Source organism: Poecile atricapillus, chromosome 3, assembly GCF_030490865.1.
Source record: "Poecile atricapillus isolate bPoeAtr1 chromosome 3, bPoeAtr1.hap1, whole genome shotgun sequence".
Taxonomy (NCBI): Eukaryota; Metazoa; Chordata; class Aves; order Passeriformes; family Paridae; genus Poecile; species Poecile atricapillus.
The window spans coordinates 115,664,265-115,691,762 of NC_081251.1; the positions used below are offsets into that span (position 1 = coordinate 115,664,265).

Consider the following 27,498-nt stretch of genomic DNA (forward strand, 5'->3'; position numbering starts at 1 on the left):
GGGAGTGTCCATGGCCAGGCTGGAGGGGCCTTGCAGCAACCTGGGCAAATGAAAGGTGTCCCTGCCCATAGCAGGGAGAGGAACGAGATGGTCTTGCCGTCCCCTTCCATGATGCTCTAGACCACATTCGCCGCTGCTCCACCCGCTCGCATCGGCGCTGCTCGCCGAGCTGGAGCGGTGAGGATACAGCGCCAGCGGGGCTTTGGGGAGCTCGGTGCCGCCTCCCCGAGGCCCGCCCGTCCGCGCGGCTCTGTCCCCGCGGCTCCGTCCCCGCGGCTCAGTCCCCGCCGCGGCGGAGGGAGCGCACCGGAGCGGGGAGGGGCTGGGCCGGCCGCCATGGCGGGGCGGGCGGCGCTGAGGCGGCGGTGAAGGGGCCGGGCGGGAGCCCTGAGGCGGCGATGAGGGGGCGGTGAAGAGGGAAGGCGGGAGCCCCGCGGCGGCGATGAACGGGCTGTGAAGGGGCCGGGCGGCGATGAGCGGGCTGTGAAGGGGCCGGGCGGCGATGAACGGGCTGTGAAGGGGCCGGGCGGTGATGAGCGGGCTGTGAAGGGACACAGGCGGCGATGAGCGGGCTGTGAAGGGGGCCGGGCGGCGATGAGCGGGCTGTGACGGGGCCCGGGCGGCGATGAACGGGTCAGGGCGGCTGCCGGCCGGGCCCGCGGAGCAGCTGGGCACGAACGGCAGCGGCCCCGCGGAGCTGCGGGAGGGCACCCACGCCGCCACGCTGGCCGCCTGCGCCTCCCTGCTGGCCCTCGTCTTCTGCCTCGGCTCCTACGGCAACCTCATCGTGCTGCTCTCGTTCTTCGACCCGGCCCTCCGGAAATTCCGCACCGACTTCGACTTCATGATCCTCAACCTCTCCTTCTGCGACCTCTTCATCTGCGGCGTGGCCGCCCCCATGTTTGCCTTCGTCCTGTTCTTCGGCCCGGCCCGCGGCGTGCCCGGCACCTTCTGCTTCACCTTCCACCTCACCAGCTCCGGCTTCATCATCATGTCGCTCAAGACGGTGGCGGTGATCGCTCTGCACCGGCTGCGCATGGTGCTGGGCAAGCACCCGCACCGCGCCGCCTCCGCGCCCTGCTCGCTGCTGCTCACGCTGCTGCTCTGGGCCGCCAGCTTCACCCTGGCCACGCTGGCCACGCTCCGCAGCCGCGGCTCCCGCCTCTGCCTGCCCATGGCCAGCCTGCCCAGCGGACAGGGCAGGCTCATCCTCTACCTCTACGTTACCGACTTCATCTGCTGCGTGGCCGTGGTGTCCGTGTCCTACGTGATGATCGCCCAAGCCCTGCGCAGGAACGCGCGGGCGAGGAAGGGCCCGCCCGCGGTGGCCGTGGGCACCCCCAGGGCTCAGCCCTTCGCGGGGCCCGGGGCCGTGCCCGCCCTGTACAGGACCCAGAGCTGCACCAAGCCACCCCACGGCCATGCCAAGCTCGCCGGCCGGCTCCCGCTGGCCTCGGCCGTCAACCTGGCCACGGCCAAAGACTCCAAGGCGGTGGTGACGTGCGTGGTCATCGTGCTCTCCGTCCTGGTGTGCTGCCTGCCCCTGGCCATCTCCTTGGTGCAGGACATGCTGTCCGGCAGCGGTGGCTTTGTGCTCTACCAGTTTGAGCTGTGTGGGTTTACGCTCATTTTTTTCAAGTCGGGATTAAATCCCTTTATATATTCCCGCAACAGCGCGGGGCTGCGGAGACGCGTGCTCTGGTGCCTGCAGTACGTGGCCCTGGTCTTTTTCTGCTGCAAGCACAAGACGAGGCTTCGAGCCATGGGCAAAGGCAGCCTGGAGGTCAACAGGAACAAGTCGTCCCACCACGAGACCAACTCGGCCTACATGCTGTCTCCAAAGCCTCAGAAGAAGGGTTTGGAGCAGGCGTGCGGTGCCAGCCACTCCAAGGACAGCGTGCTGAGTCCCAAGGCGTCTGCGGGGCAGCAGCACTACGGGCAGAGCAGCTCCACGCCCATGAACACGCGGATCGAGCCCTACTACAGCGTGTACAACAGCAGCCCCTCGGCGGAGGTGAGCACTCCTCACAGCCTGCAGCCCGCGGGCTTCGCCTTCGCCAAGCCCTGCATCCCTGCGCTCCATCCCTCCGGCAGCGCAGGGCGGGACATACCGCTGCCCTCCGTGTAGACTTGGCAGCGCCCAGCCTTTCCAGAGGGTCCCCTGCTCTGCTCCGGGAAGGAATTGCTCCATTCTCCATGATACTGCTGCCGATGGATAGAAACGCCGCTCCCGTTTGCGTTTGAGGCGAACGCGGAGCTGTCGCCTCTGTGACATGCTCTGGAGATCCCGTGGAGAGCCAACAAGGGGGATATTTTAGATTTGGGATTGTTGCACGAGGGTGGTTTTGTTACTCATTTTTACTGCTGGGCAAGTAGAAAAAACCCTAGATGCCACGATTATGTGGTTTATTATGCCATAAGGCCAGGTTGGGCAGGGCTGAAAGTAACCTGGGATATAGGGGAAGGGGTCCCTGCCTGTGGCAGAGGATGGAACTGGATCATCTTTAAGGTCCCTTCTAACCCAAACCATGCCATGATAATGCCTAGTATTAAAATAATATAATATAATAAAATACCTTGTATTTTCAGGAAGGAAGAATTGGAAAGATGCTTGGTAGTATTTAAGTTTAAACTCTTCCCGTTGCAGAAGGTTGGAAGAACCAATGTTTTCCAGTAATAACAAAAGTCCTTTATCTTCATGGGGTGAAACCCTGGTTCTGTTGAGGTAAAAGGCAAAATTTCTATGAACACAGCTGAAGTTCAGGATTTCACCTTTGGCTTCTTCAAGTGGGACAAGGCTTTGTTTGGTCAGTGTTACATTTCCACTGGGGAGGGACATTTGGGAAGTGTGGCACTGGGATAAACCTCTGCAGTATATATCTGCTGGGCATTTGTTTTAATGATGGTGGTATTCTGTATCCCCAAATAATTTGGAGAAGTGTTTTACATCTGATAGAAATAACCATGTGCTACTGAATTATTTGCATTACTTGAGGATAAAGATGAATTTTGCAGTATGATGTGACTGATACACCAGAAGGAGCAGAGTCACCTCTGGAATTCCCTAACTGGTCAGCTGTCAGGCACAGAGTCATGTTGCTGCTTGCTCTTTTTGCCCATGACTTTGTATAAATTGTGATTTGGCTATTCCTGGCGAGAAGAACTGACAGCTGTTAACATTTCTAAAACCAGAATGACAAGTTTTTGAGGTTTTGTTAAGTCTAACATCAGTTTCATCTGTCTGCTTAGAAATTTTGTCTCTTGGTCTACACAGCAAGCAAATAACAGAAGTTAATTATTTTTTTTACAAATTCACCCATTTGTGTTGTATCTTATTGTGGGAATTCCGTGGGAGACAGAACAATTCAGGGGCATTTAAATTCCTGACACTTGTTGCTCTAAGTGGCCAGATCTCTTCCAAACAAGCAATCACCTTTCAGCTTCTGTGGACTTCAGCAGAGCCTCAGTGTCTCCAAAATAATTGTGCCACAGGCTTTTGATACCTTGCTATAGGAAAGTGCCACATCTTCAGCAAAATGACAGTGATGGGAACGTGATTTGTTACTTCAGGAACAAAAAATGTCCACATCATTGCTGTGAGTTGTTGGTTCAGGCTTTTTGTTAACTAAACTCTTCTCAAGATTCTCCTGGGACACTGTTCTTTAACACTGAATATGAATTAATTCTGAATAATTCAAACCAGCTTTCTTGCAATAAAATCAGTGTGAACAACTTTCTAATACAAATGTAAAATGGAAATTATTTCCGTAAGTCTTTTCTCTCAGCCCAGTTTTTTTTTTTTTCTCAAAAAGAATGTGTTTTTTTCTAAACTAAGTACAAAAGATAATGAGAAGATCTTGTTTGACTGTTCTGTATTTGAATTTTTCTTCAGTACAAATTGTACTGGAAGGAAGCATATACATGAGGCAGTTTTGGGGCTTTGCTGTGTATTTGTGCAACTTCTCCTGTGCCTTTAGATCACATGAACTTCATCACATGTTTCAAAATTAAACCACTCACACCTCATAAAACATTTGCATTGAGTATTCACGTAGGAGTCAAACAAGAAGGGGCCAAGCAGGAGGTTTTATTGCTTTTATGTGACAAAAGAACTGAAGTCCCATCAAAGCTCTTTGTAATTTGCTCTCTGTTAACTCCTGGTGTCAGCTGTGCCCTTAACACCACCTGTGTAATTAATGTTGGTGTTAATTTGTACAGTATCATAGTGCCAGACAGGAAAGTGCAACACCTTTTCATCTGCAGGAGGAACGAAACCTGATTTAAGTTGCCAGCTGTACTAAATGGCTGTTTTATGGGAGGTTCATGGATGTAGTAAATTGAAATTGGAATTTGAAAGCAGGTACAACTTTGCAGTGAGTCATGGACTGAAGTAATCAAGTTTTTGATAAAATAGTTGGTTTAGACTCTTCTGGAGTATAACTTCTCCTTTTTTTCCCCTTAGCCTCTTCTATCAGAAGCCTGCTGAGCACAGAACCAGTACAGAACCAGTACAGCTCCAGTAAAGAGTCACTGCAAAGTTAACAAGCAGCAATGGAATTGAGAGGGAAGCAGCGGAATGTAGAGGTGGGAAGAGAGGAAGTGAGAAAAGTGACCACTGAGTGCTTTAGAAAGAGGAAAGCCTAAAGGTTATTAGAAAACAACTGATAAATTAATTGGGGCTCATTAATCTCATTAGCAAGGGACTTCTGGTTGCTTAAATCAACAAAAATATATGTAATGTTTTTATAATTCTTTTTAAGCCCTAAATCTCTGTGGTGAAAAGAGTTGGCTTTTTCAGTTGCTGGCCTGCAGGATTGTGGGGTTTATCCTAATATGTAAAACCTCAAAGCTGATGATGTCAAATCATTTTGCTGAGGAAAGCTGGGTTTGCACTGAGTTCCAAGGGATCTCTGTCAATGGAGATGTTTGTTGCATGTTCCCCCTTTTGGCAGCAAATAGGTTGGTATTGGTCTTGTTTTGTCACAGCAGAGCCAATTCCTTTTCAGAGTCTGTGTTCCAAACATTCTGCATTCCTGGATTTGGGATTTCCTTCTGGGAAGTTGTTTGTGTTTGCTCATCATAGGAGCAAGTTCAAGTTGTGCTGCACCAAAGCATTTGTCCTCACCTGGTGTTTATTTTTTGTTACAGTCTGGTGATTTCCCTTGAATGTGAAAGTTGGATCAGCTGAATTTATTTTGGTTTTTTCCCAAACACAATAAATAAAATTATCAAGTGGCACTAGGTGAGGGCAAGGACCATGCAGAGGTCTGAATCCATTGGAAATGGGTCAGGGTGGCTGTGTAAGGTGGAACTTTCCTAAATCTAAATAATAATGTACAGAACTTGCTTATTCTCCAGAGATTTATGATTAAACAAAGCGCACCCCAGTTATTTAACAGCAGAGACCACCACACTCAGCTGATCCTTTTTGTACTGTTTGGTTTTATATTTTATTCTGAATTTACAGAAGATTTTCAAGTCTCGTCCCTTCCAGCAGTCACTGAACCCAAAGTCTGTAGCAGTGTGCGTTTAGCCTCTCTGGGAGGGCTAAATTAAGTCAATCTTTAATCTTTCCTTGCCAAAGCACAGAAAGGAGCTGCTCCCATGTAGCAGCATGGTTTGCGGGTCTCATACCTACACACAGGATGTGTTCCCACCTTAAGCTGTCCCAGAACCAGGAATCTGTAGTCCAGTCCTAAGACATTGCTTCTCATTGCCACCACCTCAGGAAGGCAGCAAGGACATGCAGTGTGACTTGAGCAGTTCTTCCTTTCAGGTGACATCCACAGCACTTTACAGAAATGCTGGGAATAGCTGAACAAATTCAAGCATCCAGCAGGAAAAGGCTTTTTATCGGTGCTCAGGCCTCATCCCTTCAGGATTCTTTATCAGAGGGAATAACAGGTGTGCTGCAGTCCCCCTAGGAGCCTCTCCTGGGACTGACCCAGACAAACCCCTGGGCATCACAGCAGCATTTGCAGGAGGTAAATGCTTTTCTCTGAGCACAGGCTTTTCAGGCACAGCCCTCAGAGTTCCCTGGATCTCATTCCAGCTCCTGCATTTCCAGAGTGGATCCGTTCTCCGCTCTCACCAGCGGCTCGTTGGTTGTTTTTAGGACAGCTTTTAGCTGATGCCAGAACATTTTCTGCTTGTGTTCCTCAAGGCTCCACTTCAAGTAGGTTTTCCTTCTCAGCAGTTTCCTGAGTTTGCTGAATTTCTGTGGGACGCTGTGGGGTGGGAGATCTTCCAGCACAATCATGATGAGGGAATCCAGGTTTTCATTCAGGACCCGGTGTTCAGCAAAATACAGCTCATACTGACACCAGCAGCTGTTCACAAAGCTGGGAGAGAGAACAAAAAGCACTTTATGGCTGTTCTCTATGCAGTAAAAAATGTTCCCAAGCACAGGATGCCCCGGTTTGAAATCCCTCTCATGGTAACATATCCTGAACCCATCATTTTCCAGCTTTTCCAGCAAGTTCTCTTTGGTCCAGTGGGCGTCGTGCTCGCTGTACGAGACGAAGGCATCAAAGAGTTTGTTTTCTGGCCTCTTCTCGTACTGCTTCCTCTTGGCCATGCACCAGTACCAGCCCATCCTGATGTACCAGGGCCCGTCCAGCCGCCAGCAGAGCGCGGTGAGGGCCAGCACGGCCAGGCCGGCGGCGCCGGCGGTCACGGCCAGCTGGACACCCAGGGAGCAGCGCAGCAGCGTCAGGTGGCTGCTGCCCACCAGCGAGCCCCGGCGCTCCGGGGGAAAGCTGCACCTCACGGCCCCCCTGCCCCTGATCTCCAGCTGGGGCTCGTGGAGGTAGACGTTCACGAACCAGTACAGGTCACAGGTGCAGAAAAAATGCTCCCCTTGAACAGTCAGAACCCTGAGGCTCGTCAGCGGGCCGAACGTGGCCTCCACAATGGTCGTGATGGCGTTGTCACTGATGTCCAGCTCGACCAGGGAAGCTGGCAGAGAGCCACGCTGCAGAAAGGAGATCTTATTCCCTGATAGATTCAAATACTTGAGCCCTGGGAGGGATTCCCCGAAGGCATCAGGCAGCTCTGGGATCAGGTTGTGGCTGCTGTCCAGGCTGCTCAGTGCAGGAAGGCGGCCAGCAGGCTCCAGACGTGTGATCTGGTTCCCAGAAACGTTGAGATGTTCCAGCTTCTCCAGGACAGAAGTTAAGGACAACACCTTCACCTTGTTTTTACTAAAATCACATTTTTTTAAGGCTGATGGAAAATACTCCGTGGGTATATCCATAACTTTGTTATTTTGAATCCTAAATACGGTTAAGCTGGAGAGGGATTTCAGGCTGGGGTGGATGACTTTGATGTCATTGTTGCTGATGTCGAGATGCTGCAGGGAGGGTGGGAAATTGGGAAGTACAGAAACGTGGTTGCTGCTGAGGTCCAGAAATAACAGTTCTTCCACTGTGTCAGCAAACCACTCTGGCAGTTCCACAATGGAGCAGTTGGACATCTCCAGGTGTTTCACTTTCTCGGGAAGGCTTCCAATGGGTGTCCCAGCCTCGTTCCTGACGAAGGAGATGGCACTGATGTGTACGGTTCCAGGGGGAGGGGCACACATTGGAAGCGTATTCCCACTTTCTGGGAATGCTGTGTAGATGAAATGGTTTCCTTGAACATACATTTTTTCCAAGTTAAACAGTTTTGCCGCAAAATTCAGGGGTATTCTGCTGATGTTGGTGAAGGACAAATCAATTTCCTTGATGCTGGGAGGGAGGCACAGCGTATCCAGGCTGTTGATGGGGTTGTTGCTGATGTTTAGGAACAAAAGCTGGTGGGATGGGAACTTACAGAAGAACTCAGCATCCAGGATGTTAATGGTTAACTTGTTGAAGCTGGCGTCGATGGACAGAGTGTTTTCCATTGGGAAGAACAGGGAAAACAGTGACAGAAGATCCATTTCCACATTGTTGTGACTGATGTCAAGCTCTAAAATCCTACCCAGCTGGGCTTGGCAGAGGTTCTCATCCAGTTTTACCATCAGCTCATCCTGGGTGAGGTTGCTGTGGGACAGATCGAGTGTCCCATTGATGGGAGTTCCGCAGAGGGTGGGCTCAGGTGTGGCTGGGGGAAGGGCTGTTGTGTTCCTCTCTCCCCTCCGAAGAATATTCCCTGTGCTTCTCCTGAGCCTGGGGCTAAGGGTTTGCAGGAGAGACAGAACTCCAGAACGTGACAGCTCAGTGGGAGCAGGAGGCTCCAGAGCAGCCCCTGAGGATTTGCCAGAATTCCTGGAAACCTGCAGAGACCCCAGAGCTTTGCCAGCGGGTGAGAGCTTCAGGTGGGGTGGGAGATCTGACAGAAGCAGCTTCTCATCATTAAATGATAAATCCACAGAAACCAGACTGAGCAGACCCTGGAAAGCTCCAGGCTCAACAGCCCTGATCTGATTGTAGGAAAAGTCCAGAACTTCCAGCCAGTCAAATCCTTCCAAGTCTCTCTTGGTAATTTTTTCGATGACATTGTGTGAGAAATTGAGAGCTCTTGCTGTTTTTGGAGCTTGTGCTTCTGAGACAGAGGAGAGATTTGAATAGGAGTAGTTATAAACCAGGAAGGGTGGAATTGTTCTCCACATTAGGAATCCATGTGCTCTGCTGAGTAAGAAAGGAATGAAGTAGAAATGAAGGCAGCCAGGAAGGATCCTCATCCTGGAGAAAATAAATATTAAATCCATCATTATAATACGTTAATGAATATGCTTTAAAATAATCCTTATTTACTCAAAGTCCAGAAATTGTTTCATTAGTTGTATCCATGAAACCCTTTTTATCCAGCAAAATAAAACACATCTTACTTCAGAGTAAGAGAGTCAGAGATTGATTTGAAGGAGAGCACGGTTCATCTGAGGACATGGTAGATACAAACTGACTTTTTCTTTGTTTTGTGTCCCAGGTGGCCCTTGTAATACCATTTCCTGCCTGCACAATCTGACATATCCTTCATGGTTCCGTGGGACTTAAGTTCCATGTCTCCCATCCTGGTGCACGACAACCAAGTAAGTCTGACCCCTCCAAACCCTGTTCAGCCGCTTCAGTGGTGTCCCAGGGAGCTCCATGGAATTGTGTGACCACAGATCTTCCCCTGATCCCAGCGCCGGAGCTTTGCTCTGCCGAGGATTTACCGGTTTTGTTTGGCCTTACCTGTCGAAGTTTTCTTGGAAGCAGGATATGGGAGGCAGCCAGGAGAGGTCCCTGCCCCAGTGACCCGCAGCATTCCCAGCTCCGGGAGCGTCGCTGCCCGGCCCCAGCCATGCCCCGGGTGTTTGCCAGGAGTCCCTGTCCCTGCTGCTCCAAGCCGTGTTTGCTCCCTGCACAGGCAACTGCAGAGCTCCGTGTGAGTGACCTGGGTCACCACGGTCCCCTCTGCTGCCCACCGGGCCTGGGCCACCAGCTTGAACTGCAGGGAAGGGACGTCAGTGACTTCCCAGCTCTGTCCCACACCGCCAGCAGGACCCCCAGCCCACCCCACACCCCGCAGAACACCCGCGGTGTGAGCAGCATCGTCAATTTATCACACAGCTCTCTCCTCGCTTCCAGCCGCCCTCCCATCCCTCTGACCCCTGTACCTGCTCTCCTGGGCGCTCCTCCCTCACCTCCTGCTGCCTCGGGTGCTTTTTGTTGGGCTGGGAGAGGAGCGGGCACCCCGGGTCCGCCCAGCCTCGCCCCCTCCCCTGTGCCCGGCGGAGGATGAGGAGGTGGTGCCGGAGATGATCCTCCCCGGTGAAATCCGTCAAGTTTTCCCCTTCGCGCCGCTTGCTCTCAGGCGTTGCCCAAGCCGTGGCCGAGGGGGAAATAAAAGGTGGAAGTTGCTCGTTTAGTGCATCACAGTGTGATCCCGAGGGTTTGCCTCGGCATCACAGGTGGGGAAAAACTGAGAAACCGGGTTCAGCAAGGAGGGCGTGGGTTGGCCAGAGCTCAGCAGGGACAGACTGCAGGAATGCCGGGGAAGCACAGGGCAAAGGATGGAGCAACACCGTGGTGCTGTGGTCGTGCTCTGTCAGAAACAGCACTGCTAACAGGAGCAGAGCCAAAGGAATGGTCCAGACAAAGCTGACCCTGGCTTCATTAACTCAGAAATTCAGGTTACTTGTGCTGTTAGCCCATGCTGATGACCAAAGTCACTCAAACTCCTCCTAACTGTGAAATGACATCAACTGTAACTTCACCTTTGCCTCTCCCTCAAATCAAATAATGTAAAAACAGCTTCAGTGGGGAGGGAGGTCAGAGGAGAGGCCATCACACATCCTGGGGGTCAGTTGATGCCCCACAGCAACCCCTGGGTAAGAACCTTACTCTGAATTATTACCTGGAGCTTTCACTGGGGTCAGAGCTTGCCTTTATATCGCTTCCAATTTTTTTTTCCCCCCACTCTTTTCAACCACATGACTGGAAACTCTCACAGCAGCCCAGAGGTGCCTCTGTCCAGCCCTGGGGGCTGGAAAACCCAAGGTGGTTTGTGCTGTCTGTCTGGTCTGACCGGGCACTTTCCTGCTGCGGCAGGTTCCGGGAATTGCCTCACAGTCATCCGTTCTTCCTTTAATCTTTAATCTGCTCTTCAGACAAATCCCAACCTGCTTTGATAAAAGGAACAGGAAATTGATAAGTTGGAATATGTCAGGAGAAGTTTTTGCTCCTGCTGTCAGTGTTGGGTGAGACCCTGAGTTGGACAATTCTCCATCTAAATACAGTGGTGCTGCTCATGAACCTCAGGCTGTGCTTTCCTTTGGGAAGGTGGGACAGCTACATCCTAGCACAGGGGCCAGCAAAATCCCACAGAGAGACAATCATGCTTGGAAGGGACAAAGTTAAAGAGGCAGCTTTTTGCTACAAGCACAGTTATGCCACCAGCTCCCTGTGCAGGAATTATTCTGTCATTTGTTTCATCCAACACACTCTCTGTGGGTTTTTTGGGGTTTTTTTTTGGGGGGGAGGTTGGTTTTTTTTTTTTTTTTAATTTTAAGCAACCTTTTATTTTGACATTTTATCTTATCTTATTCTGAGTGAGCAAGGAAGGTCCACACCATGTGGCCCAGGGCAGGACCAATGCTTTCATTCCCAAAACAGGTCAAGTGCCACTCGTTCTGTCTCTCTACAGGGAAAGGTGTTTTGTGCACTGGAAATACTGTTTAATGGAGGAGAGCTGAACTTGCACAGGAGCTGCTCAAATCCAAAGAAGATCAGCACCAGCTTTGGGGAGACCAGACCTCACAGGAGCTTTTCTTATTAAGGTGGGCTTGAATTTAGGTGCTAGATAAAAATATTATATTTATGACCTGGAAATGCACTCATCTGTGTGAACCAGCTCTACCTCCTGAAGAGTGGGAGCAAACCTAAGTCAGCTGTTGGTCAGGAGGGGATGGGAGAGGAGGGGGAGCAAAGCCTGTTTCTTTTGGGGGTGGATGGAGCTGGGGCAGCCTGGATGCTGGGCAGGAGGAGCTGTGAGCCTGGAGCTTCCTGCGCAAGGGGAAGTCGAGGCTGACGAACACGGGTTTGGCAAGAACCTGTTTGCTCACGCCATGGCAAAAGCTGCTGGTGGTGGGCACCAGATGCTGTGGCTTTGGAGTCAGAGATGTGCTTCCCCCTCCCACCAGGGAGTTCCCTCCCATGCAGGGAATTCTGACATTCCACAAAACAATTATTCTTGCCTTGCCCTCTGATCTAATCACCGCTAGGAGGGTGTGCAGGAAGAGTGAGTGAGTGTGTTGTGTTCCCTTCCCTGGCACAGCCTGAGGGATGCTGAGGCTGCTCAGAGCTGGGTGGCTCCAGCCTTTCATCAGGGCAGCCTTGATCCAAGATAAAACCATCCCAAGGGATTGCACAGCTCAGACCCATGAGGGGATCCAGCCAGCCCCTTGTGCAGGCAGCAGCAGGTGAAATGCGTTCATCTTTTCTTACTCTGTGTGGGCTGCTAATGCCTCTGGCAGGCAGGAAGGCTGGAAACGGGAGAATCTGGCTACAGGACTTTTCCATGGGGAGATAATCTATGTAAAAGACCCTTTCCAGCTCCCTCTGAGCCTCAGAAGTTGGGATATGAGCAAGAGCAGTGAGAGTCAATTTAAATGTCAAATCATGCTGCTGCTGCTGTTTGGGTTTTCTGCTTGGCGAGACACTGAAACAGGCTCTTGTTGCAACAGTGCAGCAGCTCAGGGGAGTTATTTTGGGCATTATTTGCCCACTCATCTGACATGTGGCTGGCAGGTTCCGCCCCACAGCTGTCAGAAATTCCTGCACCTTGCACAAGGGCTGCAGAAAAGAGGAAATGTGGTGGGCACATGGAAGTGACCAACACAACTGGACACTGTTGCTACAGCCCCAAGCACTCAAGGCTCTGCTGAGTGTTGGCCATTACAAACTTTTTCAAAAATACAGTGTAAATCTACTTCAGATCCTCTTGTCAGCAGAATTTCAACTTATCTGATCCCTCCCAATTTACTGCTAGGAATGTCTAGTGCTAGCAGCTTAAAACTTCCCAAATGTTCTTTGCGAGGTAGACACACTACAGGGAGCTGGACCTCGTGGCAGGAAGGATGTTCAGCAAAATAACTGTATGAAGCTGAACCCTACAGTGTTAAATATAAATAAATAAATGGAATGTCCTGGGAAGCAGCCCAGGAATAGCAGCTGAAGAGGGGTGAGGTACAGTGACAGGAGCATACGATTCCCAGTTAGAGCGAGGTAACATTGGTGTTTGGAGAAAGCAGGAACAATAGGAAAACTATGAGTGGTGCTGTGGCTCCTGAGCAGGACGTGTTGGCTTCACCTTTTCCTTCTGCTGGTAGCTGAACTCCTCCCTTGAAGCTTCAGTTGTTTTTGTGCCTTTTCCAAGTAGAGCTTACACCTTAACAATGGCACCAACGAGGGGGGGAACGTGTCACACACGAGCCAGGCAGGAAGTGCAAGACAAAGTTTTAATCATTAAAAGTTTATCAATAAGCTCTTATATACACATAGTTATACACAAAGTGGTTCACAAGTCCCTCAGCTTGGAGAGCTGTGCTGGTGAGGCCTTTGTCAGCTCACAGACACTGTTCCCATGGGAATGCCAGGATTTGGCCTTGGGGGCTTTGCTGTCCTCAGCTGGGCACCGAGAGGAGCCCGTATTCATCTGCTGTATCCAGGATTTTACAGATGACTGGAGACTCCACCTGGAACAGAGAGACCAAACCACGAACTCAGCCCTGCAGGAATCTTGGGAAGAGTCACTGGGAGAAAGGGGCCACCTTAAACATAGACCTGGAGATGTGCTCTGCTACCAGCCCTGACCTCAGGGCGTGTCTGTACATACCCCAAGGATGTACTGGCAAGAATGAGGCTCCAACATGTAAATGGTCACGGCATGAGGGGAGTCCGATTCTTTACATCTGAAATTAGAGGAGAAATTGGGGGGTTGGCAGGCAATAAGTATACAATAAGCTCACTGCTGTCTGGAGCATTTTATTGAGTTAACAGATACTGCCTCCTGAGCTTTGTGACAACAGCAGCAGCTTTCTCCTCTGACCCAGGAAACAGACACAAAACATCACTTGGTAAAAGTCCACTTACTTCAATTTCACAGTCACCTGCCTTGGCTTGTCTGTCAAGTCACAAACATCTCCATTTCCATAGAAATGAGACACCATCCTGCCACAAAAGATCAGAATGGAAGAGATTGGAAGTATTAAACAAGATTTTTAAGCAGGCAGTTCAGTGGTACAACCCAGCACCTCATCATTGGTCAAGTATTTAATGTACAAACAAATAGTAAGAAGTACATTATTATACTATACTATATATTATTATACTGTATATTATACTATTATTCTATATAGCTATTATACTATTATAGAGCAATAGGTTGTATCACAGTTACTGCACAGGGAAAGAGCTGTTCAGTGTTGTTTTTCTCTGTGCCATAACCAAAATGCTGAATTCCTTATTTGTGATGTTGACTGGGGGGTAAATCTGAACATGCTGCTCTTGGCAGTTTATTTTATCTGTTCATAACCCAAATTTCATGGGGCTGGGCCCTGTGTCCCAGGTGTGAGAGCAGGGCAGACAGAGCCTGGCTGGTACCTGACTGTCTGGGTGCCATCCTCTCGCAGGGAGAAGGTCCTGGCCGCGTTCTTCCTCGACCACTCGATGTGCTCCTCCTTGCTCCACGTACCCACCACCACAGAGGTCTTGCCACTTTCTTTATCCTAAAACAGGAAAAGCTCATCACTACACCCTGTCCAGAGGATTGTATTTTCTTAACAGGAACTAACAGAACTCTCTGAACACACCTCGTGGTACTGGTGGACGTATTTGCCGTAGCAGAATTCATATTTCCACCAGCCAACGCCCTGGGGAGAAGAACAACCTCAGTGTTAAAAAGAACCAAACAGAATTCCTAAAACAAACAGAACACCCAAAACCAAACCCATCCTTTTCCCCCCAGACCCTAAACCAGCTGTTTCAGCTGTAAAACTCCCTATCTGTTAGTGAAAATCCTTCATGGCTAATTTCACTGTCTGCTCAAATAAACTGAATTTCAACAGAAAAGTTACAGATAAAAATTAAACAAGTACATAAATTAGGATGTATTCCACCCAGCTTTATTCCTCATGGCTTTGCTGCTCACCCCATGGAAGCAGTAGGAACCACTGAGGAATTCCTTGATGAGCTGCTCATCGGTCAGTTTGGAGATGTGGGTTGTCCCCACTGTTAACAGCTGGTGGCTCCCAACAGCCACAGGCTTGTGGATGGAAGAGAATTTCTCTTCTTTCGTTGAAGGCATTTCTTCCTGCAATTAAAGGATACAATTAAGTCCCCTGCAAAGTCTTAACAAGTTATATGAAGTTACTGAACACTGAATCAGGTTGGCTGTTTTGGTCAATTTTAGCTGAAAGAAAATCCCAGTCAAAAGGTTCACACATTTTTGAACTCTAGTCTACAAAGGCTACAAAAATTTAAATCAGTAGCCCACACTTGCTTTGTTTTCCTTCCAAATAGGGTGAGTTACAGATGGTTTCAACAAGCTTAAAGACCAATGAAAGACTGATATCATCTTAAAGATGGAAAGTAAATGAAACAATTCCTACCTCTTTAACTCTCCTAAAAGGCATCTTCAGCATTTCCTGCTGTTTCTCCAGCTGTTCCAGGTTGTGGGGCTTAAGTGGGGATCCTGGCAGGGACTGGCAGAAGATGTCATTCACAGGGGAAGCCCTGAACCTGCCCAGCAAGGTAAGAACATGTCACTTTCAGACCTTCAAGTACAGAAATCAGTTCCATGCTCTGAGTTTCTGGATCTGCTGCTGCTCAGGTGGTGCAGGTGCATCCCTGGATGAGATGCCAGGTGTACAGGGAAAGCCCCAGAGGCTGAGGCACTGCTTGGGGCTGTTTTGGGAACATACAAAAGGAAAAAAAGAGCACTGAACTTGGAATTTGGTTTGTGATCCCTGTGATGTTACTGAGCAGCATTCCCAGGCTGCCACCTCCACCTTTCCTTTTTTACCAAGGTGACATAAGGAGGGGAAATGATGATCCTCTGTGTTTATTTTCAGGAACCCTTCCATGCCACCAGCACGAAACCCTTCGGAAGGAGCCAGCAGCTCCAGATTTTATCCTTATCAAGCAACAGAACAATTTCCCTGTGCACCTTCTATGTTTTTTTTTCTACTGCTACAGAGGCTTAAAAGACTCAAGCAGTAAACAGGTATCAGTGCCACAGATCAGTGCAGCAGGCAACAGAGTATGACCAAACCTATTCACATGAAAAAATATACAGTGGATACCAAACATTAAAAACAGCAGCACTTAGTAACTCCAACTACCAAGTGTTTACAAAATACAGGATTTTTCCTTCAGACCTTGTGGCCTGTTTCAGATCACTGATTAAATACTCACTTGTTCCAACATCCGTGTAAATCCAGGAATCCTGTCCATTATCCCCCCCCCTGTCTGTAGGGCACATTCCCTTTGCAGTTCTCTTTACACCCCTTGGAAGGTCCAAAGACTCAGGGGGGCCCTCACAGTACAGTTCAGGGAAAGGGAGGAAACAAGAAGCCTACACTTAATTTTTGGAAAATAACACTGAAATTGTGAATTCTCCATATGGAAATGGCTTCTAGAGAGCTCCTCATGTTGGGACGAGCTAAAATCAAGGTTAAGGCTGTGGTTGGAGAAAATACTTCTAGTTTTATAGACAATTAAAGTGTACACACATGGTATCTGCAGTCTTCAAATACCATGAAGATGATCCCTCAAGAAATCACAAGCTCAGAGGAGACCCAAGTGTTCTGGGCACTGTACCTGTATTTGGGATGGTTGCACAGCAGCGGGGTCAGGATCACCACCTCGTACTCACAGGTGGTGATTTCTGCTACGGAGAGGATCTCGTGCTTGGCCTCGGGGTGGCAGATGTACATCACTGTGCTGGACCTGGGCAGGTTCTGCCTCAGGCTGCAGGGAGTGCCATTGCCCAGCTCCACTGGGTAGTAGGGAGTCATCTGCCCTTCAATGTTTTTTGTAGGGATCTGGGTGAGGAAAAGGAACAGGTCATAACCACAGGAGAGCTCCTGAGACTCCTCTGAAACAAAACATGTTATTCTTGTGTGCAGAGCCAGCTTTATCAGTTTAAAATCAGACCCATTGTGGCTACTCAGTGTTTCTGCAACATCCACACCTGTTCTGGTATTCACCCAGGTTGGATCTGCCAGGCTCATCACCTCCAGCACCAGGCCCTAAAGAATCCAAAAAAAACCTACAAAGTCACCCTGGTGCCTGCACTACATCTCTCAGCACTCCCAGCCCAGGCTGCTCCTTTTCCAGAGGATCCCACACCACCCGTGGCTAATGAAGGTAATGGTGTGCACCAGGTAAATCCCACTTTGTCACACTTTCCAGTCCACTCTCTTCAGGTTTGTTCCTTCGTGTTTCATCCAGCTCCCTCTTTAAGACATTAATTCCCTTAAGTGGTAAACTCTCTATACTGGAAGCAGCAGGAGTTCCTGGCTCCCCAAAATGCCCAAACCCACAAACTGACTCATTTTTACTTGTGTTGCTTGAGCTACTGAAGGTTTTCAGTGCTGAACAGACAGGGGTCTGTGCTAAGAGACAGAGGTGCTTTCTGGGGTCAGGACACTCCAGGGATCCAGGACCTTTCTGGGGTCAGGACACTCCAGGGATCCAGGACCTTTCTGGGGTCAGGACACTCCAGGGATCCAGGACCTTTCTGCCCCTCATCTGCTTTGGCTTTCAAGCCACGTCACCCTGTCCCAGGCCACTGACTCCTCCCAGAAACTGCTCCACCATGAGTGAAGACATTCACGAGGTTAAAGAGCCAACATGCTCTTTCCTGATAAGAGATTCCAGGAAATCCTGACATGGCAAGTGCATCAAAAGTACTGTCTGAGAAAAAGGCAATAAAAGACTTCATTTCCCATGAAAGTGAAGGAAAAGAGCTGCACTGCAAAATGCTTTGTTTTCTTGGCTTTCCAAGAGACACAGCTGCCATGTTCTGCCCCCACAACGATTTCCAAAATGCTCCTCAGGCCTGGCTATTGCTGAGATCACTACACAACCACCACCCTGGGCTGTTCCAAAGGCCACAGACACAAAAAATCCATTTCAGCATGAAAACGTAGGGAAACTGGCAATGAGAGTAAACCTGTTCTCACTAATTCCAAACCCCAGCGTGCTTCAGGTATTCTCATTGTTTTGCTATAGAATCAGCAACTCAAGAGTTGAGTTTTGGGCCCTAAACAAGTGGGGAAGTTCTCTAAGGGGAAAGGGAAGCACAGAGTATTATGGGATGGGTCAGCAAGTCAGCTCCATCTCTTAGGGATTTTGTGCTGTAGGGCTTTGTTAAGTGTAAGTTATTTGAGTAGCAGGACTAAATAAATTTTCTGAGCTGGGACTGATAATTAAAAGCAAGAGAAGTGCAGCTCAAGAACAGTTTCATTTCTTGATATTCATTTTGGGAGGGGACTAATTACATCATCTTATCATTAGATTGGATATTAGGAAGAAATTGCTCCCTGTGAGGGTGGGGAGGCCCTGGCACAGGCTGCACAGAGAAGCTGTGGCTGCCCCATCCTTAGAAGTGTCCAAAGCCAGGCTGGATGAGGCTTGGAGCAACCTGGGATAGTGGAAGGTGTCCCTGCCCACGGCAGGTGGCACTGGATGTCTCTGAGGTGCCCTCCAACACAAACCATTCTGGGATTCTATGATCATATATAAATTGCCTCCACTATTGATGGCAGAAGTTAGAATAGATGTTTTTCACTTGCCTCTTTTGCACCGTCTTTGGAATTTTCCTTCTCTTCTTGATCTAGGGAATAATTAAGAACGAGGTAAGTTTGTGCACTTGAAATAAAATGGAATTTCACAGAGAAGCTTTTCTGGCTTGTGTATTTGCTGGTGCTTTATACACTGCCAAGAGCCACTTGCAGGTGCAAAAGAGGAAAGAAAGGCAATAACCAGTGATCTGAGGCCCACAGTAAACAGAGTAAAATACACGTCAGTTCATCACAAAACCACCTGGAGTCGGTAGGAAAGGCCAAATCCAGCCCTGACACCAAGGCAGGGCTGGAGAACACGTCACTGCAGCTGTTTGGGAAGGGTGGGAATTGGACAGGAAACAGCCAGGTGCTTTGCAAGGAGCAGAAGCTGCCAGATAGGAAGCAGTGAAAGGACACAGGACACAATCTGCCACCTAAGCAGAGGGACAACAGCCTGACAGACTCAGCCATGGTGACCTGAGGTACCAACACACTTCAACATCCAGCACCGAAAATGGGTGACTGGAATCAAACGTTCTGTGTTCTGTGCAGCAGCAGAACGAGGCACCTCTGCACAGGCACTGTACACACTCACCCAGAAAGACCAAACAAGGCAGGTTCTGAAGCCCTGCTGCTTTCCAGGACTAAGATCCCTAACTCAGGGCTGCAGCCAGGGATCCAGAAGTGGGATGAACAGCACTAAATCCCCCCAGAAAGACTGCAGCCTTCCGGTTAATCGCTTCTAGGAAAACAATGGTGCCCACCTTTTACACACTAGCCTAGAATGAAACAAACACCCCAACCTAGGTGATGTTTTTCTATTCTGTTTCTGTTCTTTCCATCAACCCTGAATGAACACTTTAGTCTGTGGATTTGGAAGACTTCTTTGAACTAACTTACAGGCAAAAAATGCTCCAAAAATCAATTATTCTAAACTGCTCTTTGAGTTTGGGGCTCAGCAACCTCATTTCCACCTGAGTCCCAGTCTAGGGCACTTGAATATTTCTGAGGATCTGTGCCAGGTTCCCTAAAAAAAGCTGGTCTTGAGACAGGAAAAATTAAAACTCAAAAAAATTCATTAACATCAGCAAAATGAAATAATCTAAAACACACCTGGTTCTGACAATGGGTTCTTCATTATCATATTCCCCAGGTAATATTCTTGGATGTTTATTTTCTACAATCAAAACAAACATCAGTTACCATTTTCCAAGCTTTTTCAAGGAATTCAAGCCTGCTGGAGGAGTTCAGCAGGAACGTGCCAGTGGAGAAGGGGTTGTGAACAGCCTACCTGCCCCGTTTCCTTCTCCTCATGGTACTGACGGATGTGTTTCCCATGGCAGACCTCGTAAGTCCAGTAAGATTCAATCTTAGAAATAAAATACATTTTAAAAATTATCTTTAGATGTATTTACGCACCAAAAAAAACCACCCAAACGTTGGCTTTTGCAGCAAAATGCTGGAGCACCCTCAAATACAAGAGCACAGCAAGTGGTCTCAGTGTTGCCCAAACACACACAGCAGAGAAGACTTCCTTGACTTTCACACAAATAAAACAGAGGGAAAAAAATTAAATTAAAAAAGAAATCCACATTTTTAACTGCTACCATAGCAACCCATTAATCTGAATTCTGACATCTATAATCACACAGAATTTTGTCAGCAATATTAAGGCATAAAGTTGTAAAGACCTTGTTTAAGTCTGCATTAGTATCTCATTTACTATCCTAAACCTTGACATGGACTGGCCTGTAACGTTTTAATTAGCATTTAATGAACGAGACAGAAGTAACATACTCTATAGGAACAGCTGCTTTGCTTAAAGAGAGGCTCCAGCAGTTCTCCTGGAGTAGGACCTTTATAGTCCTTTTCTTCTTCCTGCAAAAAAAGGATATTTCACGACATTAAAACTGACAATGTGAAGACTCAGCTACAATTTATATTTACAGAACAACTCGCCTGAACTCACCTCATTGCCACTGGCTATCAATGGCAGGAGACACTTGTACTTCTCTTTATCCACAGTGGTCATGATGATATAATTGTCTTCCTTGTACAAGACACCAGTGGTCGGCTGAGAAAATACCCAACCCATGGATCAGCCAGGCAGGGGCTTTTCAATGCTACTCATCAGAAATAGCCCTGAATTCCTGAGTGCTACTCTAGAGTATTTCCTGGGATTTAATTATACCACAAGACTGGGGTTTGGTGGTTAAGCTGGCTGGGAGCTGCTGCTGCCTTCGCTTTGGACCTTCTACTTCCAGCCATATCCTGGATCCCCTCCAGATCCCGGATCCCCTCCAGATTCCTGATCCTCCCCAGATCCCCGATCCCCTCGAGATTCCTGAGCCCCTCGAGATTCCTGCTCCCCTCACTCCTGCTCACCATTTCAGACCTTCATTACAGCCCCCAGCCCCAGCCATCCCCCAGCTCTCCCCGTGCCGCTTCCAGCACAGAATCCCCGGGATTCTCTCCCAGCTGCCGGGCTCCCTGCGGCGAGGGGCCAGCCCGGCCCGAGCCCCGCTGTGTGAGGAGGCTCGGAGCCCCTCCCCGGGCGGAGCGGCCGTGCGGGCCCGTGCGGTACCGACCAGGCTGAGCTCGGTGCCGGGCCAGTTCACCCTGAACGGGATGTCGTCGCTGAGCTGCGGGAGCGCTCGGCCGCCCTCGGCCACGGCCGCCACGGCCGCCAGGAGCCCGCAGAGCAGCGCCGGGGCCGGGCAGGGCGGCCGCAGCCCGCAGCCCCTCCGGGGGGCCGGGGCCGGGCTCGGCGGCCGCAGCCCGCAGCCCCTCATGCCGGCCGGCGGCTCCGCCGAGGCCGCGCCGCGCCGCCGCCACGTCGGCTTCCGGCAGCCGCGATCAACAACCGGGGCAGCGCCCGGCGCGGGCAGCGGCATCCGGGGCAGCGGCCACAGGTGAGGGGCCGGGCGGGCACGGAGCGAGCCAGGGACCGGGGGGGAATGAGGAGGGAGTGAGTGGAAGTGAGTGAGGGAGTGTGAGGGGAAGGGAGTGAGTGAATGAGGGAGTGTGAGGGGAAGGGAGGGAGTGAGTGTGAGGGAGTGAGGGAGTGAGTGTGAGGGGGAGTGAGTGAGGCGGGAGAAGTGTGAGGGAGTGAGGAATTTGGATGAGGACTGTAAATGGGGGAATGAGTGTGAGGGAGAAGTAGGAATGAGGAGTGGGAGGGAGGAGTGTGAATGAGGGAATGAGTGAGGGAGGGATAAAACGACGGGGAGAATGAGGGAATGAAGAGGGGAATGGGATGCGAGTAATTAACTTTGGAAATTATTGGCAGTACTAAGGGTTAAACCAACATGTATGAGGTTATGAGTGTAAAAGAGCACTTTGAGGGCTCCTCTGGGTGTTTCTCTATACACCTGTGTATGTATATGTATATGTATATATATACGTGTGTATGTGTATTTATACACCTGAGAACCCAAGGGGATTCTTCACATCAGAGCAGGTTAGGCCAGTCCCATCTGATCCATGGATAAATAATAATAAATATATATTATTTATTCAAGATAAATAATTGAAGGAAAGACAGGAAGTTAATTGGCTGTGCTACAGAGAATCCCCTTATTACAGAGCCTTGGAGTTATTCTGGATAGAAAATACCTTGGAGATCACAGAGTCCAACCCTTAAGTCTGGATTTCCCTCTCCCTCCTCTCTGCATAATCTTCTGTTAATAGTCATGGATGTGTCTGTTGTTTCCCCAAACACTGTCTGAGAACAGGCTTAGCAGCGCCTTTGTGTGCGTGGTTGTGCAGTGAAGCCTACAGATCTAAAATTTGTATTTGCACAAACAGAGATTGAGTTTAAGCAGTCAGAATAAAAATGAAGCCTATATGGCCTAAAATTGTTGAGGTAACAGAACTGGGAGGTTTTTGGTAGTGACCAAAGCTGGGGGCAGAACAGTGGCTTCAATCCCACACAGCAAGAACAAATGTATATATTTATATTTCCTGTGCTTTAATTAATTCCTAATGTGCCAGAGTTAATAGCAGCCCCTGTGTGTTGTTTGTCATTCTCAGCCCCAACAGCCATTTTATAGCGAGGCATAATAAACACACACCTTGATGTCCATCCTCACACAGACACACTTTATACATAACATTTCTGCAAATTTCCAATGCCATTAGTTGTTGTAATGCATTTTTTATTGCACTGAAGTTGTACACACGTACACAGGAACGTGTATTATTGCAATGGTTTACGGATTTGGGAAGCAAGTGAACCAACAAAGCCTTGGAGACAATTAAAGACAGAGAATGTGGAGCTACACGGAATCACAGTACTTAAATAATTAGCATTTTAGAGAGGGAATCAGCCCTGATAGTTCTGGATCATTACTGAGCACAAGCATCCCCTGCCCTGTTTTAAGGAACAAGGGTAAGTCTTTGAGGGAAGAGTTTTTAAACCTAAAAAGAATTTTCAAGAAAGCAGAGAGCGCCATTGCACATTTTTACCTTTATAAATATAAACCAGGAAGATATAAAGAAGGGTCAGTCTTTTTAAGGGAAAACCACACTTTTTGCAATTACTGATGCAGAATCCAGGCTTCCAGGCTACTACAAAACACTTACACATTCCTTGAATGGGAAATCAGGGCGTTACATGGTGTCTGAAACAGGACCTTTTATATTAAGATATAAAAATATACTCAGTTAAAAGTTAATAAAAATAAAAGTTTTGAGGAGTGAGACAAATCTCACGTCGGGACGGATACTCCGTGTGCTGATGGATTGCATCCGGAATAAAACTACCCTGAACTGGGGGCTTCCCAACCCTCTTGAGATGTCCATACACACCCCTAAGGTTACTGGAAAGAGGGTTCTTTCCTTAATTACCTTCTGTTGGTGAATTCCTAAAACTAAAATCTATCCTTGGAGCTGGGGTTTTTCAAGAGATGGGGCCACAACAGCACCTGAAGTAACAGAGATGAGAGTTTCTGTTCTTGCTGTGTTGTGACTTGAAGTCATGCTCTTAGTTAATTTCAATATTTTGGGGTTATTCTTTATATTAGGATTAAAAATGAAAATGAGGCACTGATAGGTTATGGCTTGTTTGAGTCAGAGTGCCCAGAGTTTTGGTTTTCAGGGCTTGACATCAGCAGCCAAGGGAAGGAATTATTTCCTTTACAATAAAATGGTTTATCCTCTGCATTTAAGGATAAATTAACATCTAAAGGGTGAGATAACTAATTCAGTGATGTAACTTCATTTCAGAGGAGTTGAATGTTGATATAAATGTTCTACTACACAATTTAGGCCAATCACTTAAAATTCCTGCACTGTGGTCTGGAATCAGAACAAATTATCACTTAGACCTATGGAACTATGTCTCTGCATGCTGATTTTGACTCAAAAGTATTCTAAAGATTTATTTTAAACCTAAAATAATAACAAAACATAAAGAGAAGTTTAAGTGGTTGTCCTGAGGTGTAGTCTTTGGATGAAAAGCTAAGATACCAAATTCAAACCTAGAACACTTTCCTTGCTCGCCTTTCTCCGGACTCCTTAAAGAATGATTTTGGCAGTTTCGCTTTAAGCAACCAACTCCTATTCTGAATGCAGCATTAATTAAGATATGCGGTATTAATTAGGATAGCACAATACAGAGGAACACTCCTCCCCGTCACATGCCCATGGCCAACAAAACCTCTTCTCTGAAGACAGAACCAGCTTGTTGTTATTTTATAGACAGTTGAGATTTTGGTGCTTGTTCAAGAGCTCTTTGACCAGTGTCTCTAAGGAGAAGAGGTGCTCATCCACATCCTCTGGCACGAGGTTCCTGATGGAGTTGGCCAGCTCAAACAGATATTCCGTGTTCCTGCCGCTAGGCCCGGCGGCGCCCAGGATCTGGCGCGCGATGTCCTCGAGCGGCGCGGGGCCCAGGTAGTTGGGGTTGTCGCGGGTGCCGATGTACAGCAGCACGTCAAAGGGCTGCACCGACGTGTCCTTCGGGTAGAAGATGACCGTGGTGGTCCTGTAGCCGCCCTTCTCCCGGAAATCCAGGTAGGCCTTCACTTCTCCTTCCTTCCCAGCCGGTAATCTGTAAGCAACGCCCCACACGCACCCCTGGCCCGGGAGAATTGGTTAAAAGGATACTCAAAAATCATCGTGTTTAGGCAAAACTCACAGTAAACTAATTTTCTGCCCTTTTCTGCCTCTTTTGCAGTCTTTGTAAAGAGTCCCAAAACAAAAGGGCTGCTTTATTCAGGCAATTATCAGTGAAAACACTGATCACGCAAATTGATCGTCCTCCTTCTGCTAATGCTGAGGTTTTTCTAGCAGAACAATTTCTTGTTTTGTTAATATTTGGAGTAGTAAGTAGCCTCGGTACAAGCCACTTAGGAGCTGGCAAAAAAGACACAGAGTTTCTCCCTGACCTTATAAAATTAATGTCTGAAAATGACAAATTTAAATAATGCTGAATTTGAAGGAATTTTGATCAGGTCCCTTCTGTTTAGTGACAGTCTGGCAAGGACCTGAGGGTCACCCACACCTGTTACACACCTGAACTGGTGTGGTGTGCTGAGATAACTTCACAATCTGGTTACAACTTGTAAATTGAAAATTGAAATTAAAGCAATTACATTTATCATTTGATGCTGGTATCAAATAATGTATGTTTGATATATCTTTATATCAAATTCTGCATCTCACAACTGGATAGCCAAAGTGACTATTCCCAAATAAACTTTAAAGTATCACCGTGGTAATAACAGACCCAAAGTACTTCCAGTTTATATTGATTATTTGAAACAATCAAGAGCCATTGGTGTAACTGGGAAACACTGAGAGAACTTTTCCCTAAAGATAAGACAAGTTATCTGCTTGTAGAAAAGCAAAAATTAATGAGGGGAAATGCAACAGGACATTCTGTACAGCAGTACTGTACCTCAGCATCTTCAACCAGGGTCACAACTCTTCCAGGCTAAAATTTAAAAGCAGAAATCATCATTCAGTCAGAGGCTTTTGCCCTAAATCATGAGCAAAACCAAACCAAAATGAGAAAAAACCAAGGAACAGGAATGAAACGCTCAGAGAACTAATCCAGCACAATTCCAGTAAGATCCAGATCCACTGTAAGTATTTTCTGAGAGTAGCTTGTGTGTATTAGATAAAATAAACAACGTGTTAGATTCTAGGTGGACAGCACTTGTGACACAAAAATTAAAAGTAGTCAGAAATGGGGAGGGCTTGAATGTCCTTTTTGTTTTACATGTGCTGTCCAAACTCAATTCTACTGCAGTTTAAAACACCGACAATTAATTAATGATACAATAACACTGATAATTTAGAGTTTCATTAATGTAAAATTATCCTCAAGGAGCCCTTGGAGCCTCACTGGACAGAGGGAAGATACCTTGCAACTGGCTTGTTTACCCCAGTAAGTTAATTCTTGTAGGAAAAAGTAAGAAGCCAGTTTGTAAATACTGGAAATAAAATAGCTGAAGTTTGTTGTATAAAACCTTAAAACATAAAACCCTATGTTGAACTATATCTGCAGCTTAAAATTGCTGCTTTTGGCATCAAATCAGTTCTCTCCCAGCATGAGCCATTTATTCCTGATCTGACTGATAAAATAAGGCAACAAAGCTACATGAACACTACATGATTCCTATTTCCTGAGGAGAAATGAGTCTGTCCCCATGATACATCAAAGATAACATTGGTGTTCCTTTTGGAATGTTTTTTTCCATAGCCATTGATAGTTCTCTGACTATGGGTCACAAAGATTTTTGTGAATTATGGATTAAAGAGGTATTCTGTGGTGGAAATCGACTTTTTTGTCCTTGCTAGGAATGTCTGTAACTGTAATCTAAATTCATTAAATTCCATTTAAATCTAAATCGATTTAATATGAAGGGCAGTACTGAGGAGAACTTCATGTTCAGGTGGGTTGTGTGATGGAAGAAGGATTTGTTTGCCTAAGGAAGGGCAGGATATTTAGTTAATTGCTTTGCAGAGCCCTTGTCTTGCCTGGAACTACCAAAAACAAACATTAAGAAACAAATTACTAAATACTTATTGATCAGAGGAATTAATTACTGTTTGTACTACTGGGAATAATCCTCTGAAAATATTTTTAAAATACAGCTAACATGTAATCTGCTGTATATTTGCAAGAACTGTTTTTTTCCTCGTTGCTGTTCTTAATGTGTGTCACTGGTGGCTCAAGCTGTGTTATCTTTGAGCTCTGTGCAAGTTATTTTAGGGTGTTGGAGGTTCTAACCAGTGTTATTTACAGCTGGGTGAAACTTTCCACGCAGCAAGCTGCGTTCTTTAAAATAATCCTGATGCTTTTTCTCTCTTAAAGCCGCTTCAGGTTTACAGTGGAGTTACCTGGGTGCAGGTCATACCTTATCCTCTCACCCCTGTGCCTTAAAAACAGATGACATTGGGAATGCTCACTTGGAATTTTAATTTCTTGCTGTTTTTTCCCTCCTTTTCCAAACCGTGAAGAATTTTAGAACTTTAAGTATCTCCTAATCCATGAATTTTCACCTGAGAGTAAAAGAAGTTAAAATACAGCGCGCAGTGGGGGAGACTTACTTAGATCAGAAATTCTGCCTTTTCTTATTCCCTGTGCACAGCCTGACACCCGCCCTTCACCGAAACTATTTAACTCCCTAAATGCCAAATGCGGGCATTTCCGAGCCCTCTTTAAAGCGCGTTGTGTTGTTCGTGGCTTTCCCTCAGCCCTTGCGGGCGGCTCCGGCCGCGGGGCAGGGCCCGGGCCCGACGCTGCGGCCGCGCTCCCCCCGCGCCCGGCTCACCTTGCCCGGCACCCCGCGGTGGTCGGTGCTGCCCTGCCAGAAGCGCCGGCTGTAGCCGCGGACGCGCCCCACCAGCTTCTCCTGGTAGGGGAAATCCACCTTCCAGATGAGGGAGCCGTAGCCGAACACCCACATGGCGGCCCGGCCCGGCGGGGCCTGCGCAGAGCCGCGGGGCGGCCCCGGGCGGAGGCTGCGGGGTGGCCGCGGAGCAGCGCGGGGCCGGCGCTGTGACGGCTGCCGGGGAGCCTTCATCGGCCCGGACAGCCTCCGCCGTCCCCACGAACCACCGTCTCCCCAAAACCCACCGGCGACCGCATCCCAAACCCACAAACATCCTCCCCCGAGCACCCGACTCGCCCCTCAGGCCTACAAACAACCACATCCCCCCCAATGGCCTCGCCCCAAACCCGCCAGCCACCTCCCAAACAATCACCTCTGCCCTCAAACCCCACAAAGAGC

The 27,498-nt window shown here is 48.2% G+C and overlaps 4 protein-coding genes across 4 annotated transcripts; 1 reads left to right on the plus strand and 3 right to left on the minus strand.

The window, feature by feature from the left end:
- Positions 1 to 496: 496 nt before the first annotated feature.
- On the plus strand, positions 497 to 3,843 carry GPR75 (G protein-coupled receptor 75). Its single transcript, XM_058836520.1, has one exon. The coding sequence runs from the start codon at positions 626 to 628 to the stop codon at positions 2,126 to 2,128; it is 1,503 nt and encodes a 500-aa protein (XP_058692503.1). The 5' UTR covers positions 497 to 625; the 3' UTR covers positions 2,129 to 3,843.
- A 963-nt stretch (positions 3,844 to 4,806) lies between these two features.
- LOC131578090 (toll-like receptor 2) lies at positions 4,807 to 8,665 on the minus strand. Its single transcript, XM_058836519.1, has one exon. The coding sequence runs from the start codon at positions 8,663 to 8,665 to the stop codon at positions 6,044 to 6,046; it is 2,622 nt and encodes an 873-aa protein (XP_058692502.1). The 3' UTR covers positions 4,807 to 6,043.
- A 4,241-nt stretch (positions 8,666 to 12,906) lies between these two features.
- On the minus strand, positions 12,907 to 21,165 carry ERLEC1 (endoplasmic reticulum lectin 1). The gene is made up of 14 exons (XM_058836263.1): positions 20,845 to 21,165; positions 20,226 to 20,330; positions 20,054 to 20,134; positions 19,548 to 19,625; positions 19,370 to 19,433; positions 18,266 to 18,306; positions 16,287 to 16,510; positions 15,077 to 15,206; positions 14,617 to 14,778; positions 14,279 to 14,338; positions 14,070 to 14,194; positions 13,560 to 13,637; positions 13,303 to 13,378; positions 12,907 to 13,162 (listed from the first exon to the last, which is right to left on the minus strand). The coding sequence occupies exons 1-14, from the start codon at positions 21,148 to 21,150 to the stop codon at positions 13,091 to 13,093; spliced, it is 1,602 nt and encodes a 533-aa protein (XP_058692246.1). The 5' UTR covers positions 21,151 to 21,165; the 3' UTR covers positions 12,907 to 13,090.
- A 1,227-nt stretch (positions 21,166 to 22,392) lies between these two features.
- Positions 22,393 to 27,231, minus strand: CHAC2 (ChaC glutathione specific gamma-glutamylcyclotransferase 2). Its single transcript, XM_058834462.1, has 3 exons — positions 27,040 to 27,231; positions 25,158 to 25,193; positions 22,393 to 24,334 (listed from the first exon to the last, which is right to left on the minus strand). Exons 1-3 carry the CDS (start codon positions 27,172 to 27,174, stop codon positions 23,951 to 23,953), a joined length of 555 nt encoding a protein of 184 aa, XP_058690445.1. The 5' UTR covers positions 27,175 to 27,231; the 3' UTR covers positions 22,393 to 23,950.
- Positions 27,232 to 27,498: the final 267 nt, after the last annotated feature.

Bases quoted from the DNA above. Each gene is read 5' to 3' on its own strand.
- LOC131578090 (XM_058836519.1), bottom strand. From the start codon at position 8,665: ATGAGGATCCTTCCTGGCTGCCTTCATTTCTACTTCATTCCTTTCTTA.
- GPR75 (XM_058836520.1), top strand. From the start codon at position 626: ATGAACGGGTCAGGGCGGCTGCCGGCCGGGCCCGCGGAGCAGCTGGGC.
- CHAC2 (XM_058834462.1), bottom strand. From the start codon at position 27,174: ATGTGGGTGTTCGGCTACGGCTCCCTCATCTGGAAGGTGGATTTCCCC. The intron at 25,194-27,039 runs GTGAGCCGGGCG...TTTAAATTTTAG, and splicing joins ACCGCGGGGTGCCGGGCAAG to CCTGGAAGAGTTGTGACCCT. The intron at 24,335-25,157 runs GTACAGTACTGC...CTCCCGGGCCAG, and splicing joins CCCTGGTTGAAGATGCTGAG to GGGTGCGTGTGGGGCGTTGC.
- ERLEC1 (XM_058836263.1), bottom strand. From the start codon at position 21,150: ATGCCGCTGCCCGCGCCGGGCGCTGCCCCGGTTGTTGATCGCGGCTGC. The intron at 16,511-18,265 runs GCAAGTGAAAAA...TTCCTCACCCAG, and splicing joins CCAAAGACGGTGCAAAAGAG to ATCCCTACAAAAAACATTGA. The intron at 13,379-13,559 runs GTAAGTGGACTT...CTCTAATTTCAG, and splicing joins CAGGTGACTGTGAAATTGAA to ATGTAAAGAATCGGACTCCC.